Consider the following 8,825-nt stretch of genomic DNA (forward strand, 5'->3'; position numbering starts at 1 on the left):
ATTACACAATCCAAATGGCATGCGTCGGTATGCAAATGTACCAAAGGGATATGTAAATGTGGTCTTCTCCTGATCTCCCGGGGCGATGGGGATCTGGAAATAACCAGAAAAGCCATCAAGGAAACAATAGAACTGCTTCCCTGACAAACGCTCAAGCATCTAATCGATGAATGGAAGGGGGAAATGGTCATTTCGTGTGGCCTCGTTAAGTCTGCGGTAGTCGATGCAAACTCTCCGCCCTGTCACAGTCCGTGTCGGTATGAGTTCATTCTTTTCATTCGTGATAACTGTCATACCGCCCTTTTTAGGGACCACCTTGACTGGGCTAACCCATGCGGAGTCAGAGATCGGAAAAATCAAACCAGTGTCGAGTAACTTAATAACCTCCTTTTTAACAACCTCCTGCATGTTCGGGTTAAGCCTCCTCTACGATTGCACCACAGGTTTAAACTCGTCCTCCATAAAGATTTTATGCGTGAAAAATGACGGGTTTATACCTTTGATATCCATAAGCTTCTTCCATGCGATGGCATGCTTATGAGATTTCAGAACAACCATCAACTTCTCCTTCTCCTCCATCTCCAAACTCAAAGAGATGATGATGGGAAGTTGAGACCCCTCCCCTAAAAAGGCATACTCGAGATGAGATGGTAAATCTTTCAGCTCTAAGGATGGGGGGTTCTCAACAGATGGTTTTTCGATCGAAAACTCTCTCTCTTCAACCGCTAGGGCATCAGAAAAAATCTGGGAACTCATGATCGGCTCGTGTCCTCCTAACTCAGGCAACTGCTGCTCCTGATCAAAATCAAATACTGTCATCTTGACTAACTGATTCTCCACATCGATGATCTGAGTGTCGGATGTGTCTCTCTCACAGAACTTCGTAAGATAATCGCCTACATGCGTCATGAAAGTGTCGATGAAGTAGAGAGTGTCATCCTGCTGCTGAGTATGTCTCATGGATTTCTGCACGTCGAATGTGACCGTGTCATCATGAACTCCATGAGTCAATTTTCCATCGGCAACATCAATGAGAGCACGTGCGGTGGCTAAGAATGGACGGCTGAGGATGAGCGGAATGTTCGAGTTCTCATCCATATCGAGAATGACAAAATCGACCGGGAAGATGAATTTGTCCACCTGCACCAACATGTTCTCCACAATGCCCCTTGGGAACTTCATAGATTGGTATACCAGCAGGATGCTCATGCGGGTGGGAAACAGCTCTCCCATGTTAAGTTTGGAAAACACAGAGTAGGGCATGAGGTTAATGCTTGCACCAAGGTCGGCCAAAGCATTGCTAACATTAAGATTACCAATCAAGCAAGGAATGGTAAAGCTGTCCGGATCTGTCATCTTCCTAGGAAGCTTGTTCTGTACGGCGGCAAAACACTCCTCACTAAGAGTAACAGTCGAAAGCCCCTCAAGTTTATTTTTATTAGTGAGCAAATCTTTAAGAAACTTGGCGTGTTTTGGCATGTTCGCAAGAACTTCGATAAACGGAATGTTCATATGAAGCTTCTTAAGCATGTTGAGAAATCTAGAGTACTGGTCCGAATCATTCTTCTTCACCAGACGACCGAGGTATGGCGGTTTAGGCTTATAGACGCGCATCGGTTCCTACTCAACTTGCTTCTCCTTCTCAACTGACGCACCACTTGACTGTGAGGTACTTGCTGGGTCTCGCCTTCGGTTCACCTTATCAGGTGGCATTTCTAACTCCAACTCCTCATCGAATTCCTTCTCCTCTCTTGGTGCGCTGCTTACAACTCCTCTCCCACTTCGGGTGGTCACTGCCTTGGCATGAGCATTTGGAAATGGTTTAGAATAGGTAGGACCGGGATTAGGGACAGTGTCACTAGGAAGACTCCCCGAGGGTCGTTGATCAATCTTTGCGGACAACTCACCAAACTTGTCCTTAAGATTCTGAAATGCGACCTGTTACCCCTTCATACTCGTCTCATGCTGCAAAAGAGTGGATTTTGTGTTGGCCTGATTCTGTAAGAGCTGATTTAACAATTAAGATTGGTTAGCCAATAGCTCCTTGATATTGGAAGTATTATGTGGCACCGGAGTAGGTTTTGGGGCGGGTTCTTGGAACAGATTTTGGCGTTTCTGATAACTGGGGTTACCTGCTCGTCAATTAGAGTTATTGTTTCGCCACCCGGAATTGACGGAACGATTTTGATTAGTAAGTAAATCTACCTCCTCCTGAGAATCAACGAGACAATTGGCTGTCTCGTGATTTTTGTGACAAATCTCGCACTTTCGTTGCAGCTTTAAATCTCTAACCTCCTTCGTCAACTCCTCCAACTGTGCCGACAGTCTCGCATTCTGATCAAAATGATGCACTCCACGGGATGATGCAATGGCAGCGGCCTTGGCAGCCGAAACGGACCTTCTACTCGGTGTATGCTGGTCTGCTAACGCTATGCTCTCGAACATTTCTTTAGCCTCCTCTATGGTGAGCTTATCGAGCATGCTTCCTCCAGTGGCGGTATTGAACCACTGTCGAGCATGCTTCCTCCAGTGGCCATTTTAGAATTTTTCAACCATAGCCCAATCAGATAGGCCATGTTGAGGACAACGGTTTAGAAGAGTTTGGAAATGATCCCACGCAGAAAAATAGGACTCATTGAGGTCCATGTGAAACGAATGGATTTGCTCGCGGAGACGTCCAGCCTTCGATGGAGGGAAATATTTTCTTAGGAACTTTGATTGATGGTCGGCCCATGTGGCGATTAAGGCGTTTGGCAAAGATTCGAACCATGACGCAGCACGACCGGAAAGTGAGAATGGAAACAACTTAAGATGAATGACGTCGGACGATATATTATTAATATTAAATGTTTCGCAGATCCGAACGAATCGGGACATGTGTCCCAGAGCATCTTCGTCATCTAAGCCGTAGAACTGAGCAGAATTGGTGATGGAATTCATGACATGAGAGGGAATTTGCCAGTTTGGTTATTAGTCGTAGCTGGTCAGACGATTGTACTAACGCAACGTCTGGTGTCATATTAGGCAGATGGACACACATATATTGAGCAAGCTTGAAAATTCTAAACTTTGACCACAGGTATGACTGAGGTAATGAGTTTGAGATGATTTGTGATTTTGTAGCTTTTCGTTTAATGGGCAAAGTTTGTCTAAAATCGCCACCTAACAAAACTGACTTTCCGCTAAATGACTGTTGACTGTTGTTAAGAATATCTTTTAGCGTCATGTCAAGAGCCTCAAAACATTTACGGTTACTCATCGGCGCTTCGTCCCATATAATCAACTCTGTTTCAACCAAAAGCTGAGATAAGTAAGAGCTTTTACTGATATTACAGTTTGAGTGATCAGTCAGATCGATGGGGATTTTGAATCGTGAGTGTGCAATCCTACCACCAGGGAAAAGCAATGATGCAATGACGGGGCCACTACAGCCAAGACTATTTTTCCTAGAGACTGTAAATAACTGGTGATTGTTGTCCATAAAAATGTCTTACCCGTACCCCCATGACCGTAAACAAAAGCTAAAACTTGAGTGTTAGATTCTAAAGCTGAGACCATGTGGTCGTATACAGCATGCTGTTGAGGGTGTAATTGCTGTAAATACCCTTGATGTTGCTTGAGTAGATGTTCACGGTCATAGTTTTTCTCTTCCATCAGCAGCCTGTTTCTCAGGCTACGAATCAATTCTGTATTAGGCATTGGAAGACCGAACTTTTTCAGAGATGAATCTGTTGAATGTGAGTTCAATAGGAATTCAAGCTCGTAAAGCAAATACTGAGATAACGTCTCATCCGACACATTGTCTCCTATATCCCCACCAAAAATTTCCGTGTTCCTAATGATGTCATCAGACATGGATCTACATTGATTCTCCCACAACCTTAGTGGGTTCGTGACCTCACAATGTAATAATATATGTGCAAACAAAGCTCGTAGCTCCTTAGGCGTTGCCCAAGCTTTAACTTCATCCAATGCAAGCAACCACTCATTGTCATCCACCAACAACCCTAGTTTTTCACATGCCGAGCGATAGGTATCATAGATAACGCCATCAAATGTACGAACATCAGCAAACGATTTACACCCAGTCTGATGATTGAGTAACATACGAAGGAAGAAACTTTCACCAAATGAAGGATGAATGTACGCAAGTCTACCAATTGTGTTTATTGATGTATTAAGACATCTTATCCAACATTTACCACTCCCTTCCCATCTGTATTCTGACAGGAAGTCGATGTATCTAAGATGACGACCACTGGGGTCATGTGCGTTGGTTGCAAACCACTCGGTAAGTGTAGTGAGACCAACACATGGATTATTAACTACATGTAACAACTTTTGTTGGTCACTAAGGCCTACGTTTTGCATGTTTTCAAGATGTACAGCCAAAACTTGAACGGCCGGGTACCGGTGGTGTATTGGGAAATTGAAGATTCGCTAAGCTGCTTCATGAGGACATAACCGTCAACAAAATTGTCAATCTCATTACAAGTCATTGAAAGAGAGTTCTGATCCGTGTCAACTTTATATATGCTTTGAGTTATTTTAAAACAAATATGATCTGAACCTTTGGACACATACTTGAATAAATACTTAATCATCATATTCCACCCACAATATTCAACATTTATTTGGGCATTAAAAAGCAGTGACAAAGTTCTATTATAAGGAACTACATAAGCATTGTCAACATCTATGTCATTCTTTTTAACAGAAAACCCGTATGCTGATCTCTTATATTTAATGTAACCATTTTTGTCAAATGTTGTAGATGCCTGATAACGTTTCGGAAATCCTTTTGAACACACGCCACCATCCATACATGGCGCATTAGGCCTCGCAAGCCCACAAGGTCCATGAATCATACACTCACTAACAATTTTGTATAACTCCGAGTCTGTGTCAGGGTTAGGAATCTCGGCGGATATGTGCCGATCGACATCGTCAGCTGTGATTATTTTATCAGCAGGAGACACCCAAAACAGCATGTGACAATGAGGAAGCCCTCTTTTCTGGAATTCAATGGTATACAGATCTAAACATGAGTTAAAAAAATTATGTTAGATATTATAGTAATACCCATATATCATATGCTAATATGTTAGGGAACATAACAGAAACACATCTCACCAGCAACGATGTTCCCGAATAGCCTCTCACACTTAACGAAAGCACGAAATGCCTCTACCTTCAAGTTGAATACCCTGCAAACAATATCAGGCTTGTCTTGAGCCTTAAAGGATGGAAACTGAGTCATATAACGAACAATTTCTTGCCACTTTACGTTACAAGTGAATGTTATGAAGAACTGTGGGTTTCCATAAACACGACAGATTGCCAAAGCATCATGATAATGCTTATACATATATCTTGGACCTCCTGTAAATGACGATGGCAGAATGACACACTTACCGACACTACGACCTTCAGTGTCTCCTTTAGCTATGGCATCATGTACCCCTTGAAGGAATTCTGTTCTAAAGAGATTTTGATTTAACCGTACATAGTCGAGACGATTCTGCTCAATGCAGATATAAGCGTCAACCAAATACTGTTGGAAAAGACGACCACTTCTTAGGATCAAAGAGTAATGATAGTGTCTGTCATGCATTATGAAGCTGTAGTACATGTTGAGGGTCAGGCGAATATTTTTACGACCACTATGAACAGTAAGACACATATCAGGAGACCAGCCACGATCTCCAAAAATATGTAATAATGGATATTGTAGAGCCATGTATAAACTGTTAAGCTTATTTATGCGCTGAGGACGACCATCTTTATGACGAATGATGATATCGAAATCTTTCGCCCCCGATACACCTTCATGGACAATTGCACCCATAGTGTTTGGAGCAGGCCTATCGTATGAGACTTGTCTCCCAGACTTATACAGACAAACATCAAAAGAAACAATGTTGTCCGAAGAGCAAACATCACGGGCTGTCCGAAAAATCTTTACCAATTCATTGTTAATATCTAACACATCTTTAATTATGCGCACAATACCTTCAGATAGCTTAGCCTCCTGAGCCTCACCAAATTGTTGCATCCTATTGTGTATCTCGTTATCGGTGTCGTAAATGTACATCTGCAAAATCCTTGGAGGTTAACCATCACTTGGGCATAAACTCCCCAGCCAATGAGAGATCTGACCCTCAACTTTGAAAACATAAGGGGCCGATCCGCTGTTTATGGAACGGTCAACCTTCACACCAAACGAAGTCATGGCGAACATAGAGTTGTAAGCACGTATGCCTTCAAGATAATCCTGACGCTCCAGAAGATGCTTAATTTGAGCAGGAGGATCACGAGGAAGACACAAGCGCACAGTACCAACCTTGCAACACTGAGTATATCGAGGTCTCCTAGTTGCTGGAAAAGAAGCTAATCGTTCCGCGTTCCAAAAAAGAGCACCACAAAACTCACACAACAAACTGCAGTCACCAAGATCATGTACAGACGCAGTAACTGAAGACGTCCCGACTAAAGACACGGAAAGGCTACTACGATTCAGCAGCCTGTTTCGTGAACGCGTAAACATAGGCTCAGAAAACTTATACGCAGACAAACTTAAGACAACATTCCTATGACTGGCAGATGACTGATTATCGGCATTATAAGACAATACATTGCAAAATTCATTGGACCAAGTTTTTTTATTTTTTTTTGTTTTGGTTTGTTTTTTGTTTTAAACTTTCATAATATATATAAAAGAGGAGTTTGGTGACGCTGGACTATGATTAGTCCATTTTGCAAGATTCATTGGACCTAGTTTTTTTTTTTTTTTAAACTTTGATAATTATATTTTCTAATTATCTTTTTTATGTTTTTTATTAGTTTTGTTCCAATACCAATATACCATAACAGATGTGATAAAAACTGACATAATTTGCGTAGACTTAGCGCATTTTATTTTAGTTATAGTACCGTAACGAAACTGACCGAATGACAATTCTTTTTTTTAGTCTGGTTTTATAACGAACATGAAAAACCCAAGCAAATTTGCATAGACTCACCACCACGGACCAACAACGCTCGGGTTTTAGCAACGCTCGAGTTTTACCGACCAACGCTATCCTAATGTTCCATCTCAATTTTTATAACTTTTTTTTGTTTTAGTTTCCGTACAATAACACATGTAATAGAAACTGACCGAATTCACGTCAACTTACCGCCTCAACACTTAGGACCGGTAATGCTTGTGTCTTACCAACGTTCGGATTTACCAACCTGCCCGCGGCAACACACCGGGTAAAAAACTAGTTCTATCCATAAATAGGAAATGTGAACTTACTTTGTAACTCGAAACCAATTCATCATTACTGAGATGAAAGGTATGTCTTTTTAATATTTCATTTGCTTAATTAATTATAACAAATAAAACTAGTACTTTACCCGTCCGATGGACAGGATTATCAACGTCGGAATGTGATGCTTACATTGCTTGTACGATGGTTAACATCATAATAACATAAGTATTTCATTTTTCCTTTTGCATTCAAAAATGACGAGTTTTACCGTTTATCATAAATAATATGTTTACGTTCATTCTGGCCCGTTTACTAAAAATCGCTTACCAAAATTTGTACCTTGACTTGTGGCTTTCTTATAGGTACCAATTTTCATATATTGTGGATGGAATAACAGGTTACACATAGACGCGAAACAAACAAATGAGAAAAGTTGTAAATGTATAAAGTAATTGCATGGGACAAAGTATTAAGATAAAACCAAAAAAGGGAACAAAATGAGGATATTAAAATGTAAAGAAAGAATGTTAACATGCTTGCAAAATAAATCAAAAACTCATTTGCCTAAAGCTTTCCACTAGAAATGGCCAAAGACTCCACATATCCATGAATTTCCAGAACTTCTTCAAACCTGCATATGCAAAACAAAAATAAAAACTTCACAATGTTGAACAACCCCCACAATATATCCACATCAGACCATGTCTCTGTTAATTGGCAAGGCGCCTCAAAAATAATGGACAACAACGATCACACATGCCAAACTCTAACCAAGTCATCATCATTCATCTATTGTACCTGATCAACTTATCCAATATAAGCATCATGCAAGTTCAAAAAAATGTGCACTCTCACCAAAATATATCATTTTTTTCAATTAAAAGATACTTGCTAAAGTATAACATGCTTGTAATTGATAAAAACACGATATATATTGTTAACAAAAACTAAAAGACGAATGAAATCCTATGCAAAAATCTGAAAAGAATGAAACAAAAAATTAACTTCACAATTCACATTGAAAAGAACGTGACTATAAAAAGCTTTTAAATATGCAAAATTCCACGCCATTAGCTTCTAGCCACAAAAAAACCTAACCTCCCTAAAATCAAAGTATTCCACATAAAAGGCAAGAAGCGGAACAACAAATACTAGGGCTAACATATGATTTTTTAGTTACTGAAAAAAAAAAAACATGTTTGTCATTAATTAACTCTTAACAAACATACTTTGTGTCAAATTAATTAAAAGAAACTAAAACCGTTGTCTGAGAAACTTGTATACAAAGAAAACACATAAAAAATACAAGGTGGCATTGTTCCCGTTTACAAAAATTGGATATCTCTAAAAGGATTGGACATTTTTCTCCATTTAATTATTAAATGCCCACACTGAAATAGTGAGATCGTCAGCAAGGATAATAAGAATTTATAGGGGAGGAATATTTTGATAACCATGTTGAGTTGTAAGAACTTAAGAACTCAATTTTTGGTCACACATTTAATTAAATGGATTGGAATATGTGGTTGAGATTAAATCTGGCAAAAAAGTCAAAGTAGGAGAGAGAAT

General features: G+C 40.1%; 1 protein-coding gene across 1 annotated transcript; it reads right to left on the reverse strand.

Annotated features, from left to right (window-relative positions):
* Window positions 1–1,620: 1,620 nt before the first annotated feature.
* On the reverse strand, window positions 1,621–6,094 carry LOC143625563 (uncharacterized). The gene is made up of 6 exons (XM_077095865.1): window positions 5,134–6,094; window positions 4,585–5,038; window positions 3,495–4,153; window positions 3,177–3,453; window positions 2,206–2,524; window positions 1,621–1,938 (listed from the first exon to the last, which is right to left on the reverse strand). Exons 1-6 carry the CDS (start codon window positions 6,092–6,094, stop codon window positions 1,621–1,623), a joined length of 2,988 nt encoding a protein of 995 aa, XP_076951980.1.
* Between the last annotated feature and the right edge of the window lie 2,731 nt (window positions 6,095–8,825).

Source organism: Bidens hawaiensis, unplaced genomic scaffold (assembly GCF_021521415.1).
Source record: "Bidens hawaiensis isolate Kalapana, Puna unplaced genomic scaffold, B.hawaiensis_p1.1 tig00004109_1, whole genome shotgun sequence".
Lineage (NCBI taxonomy): Eukaryota > Viridiplantae > Streptophyta > Magnoliopsida > Asterales > Asteraceae > Bidens > Bidens hawaiensis.

What these genes read in the sequence shown, in the direction of transcription:
- LOC143625563 (XM_077095865.1), bottom strand. Translation starts at nt 6,094, where the DNA reads ATGTACATTTACGACACCGATAACGAGATACACAATAGGATGCAACAA. An exon ending in ATTCGGGAACATCGTTGCTG is followed by an intron (nt 5,039 to 5,133) that starts GTGAGATGTGTT and finishes ACTCATGTTTAG; the next exon opens with ATCTGTATACCATTGAATTC. An exon ending in ATGATTAAGTATTTATTCAA is followed by an intron (nt 4,154 to 4,584) that starts GTATGTGTCCAA and finishes CACAATTGGTAG; the next exon opens with ACTTGCGTACATTCATCCTT.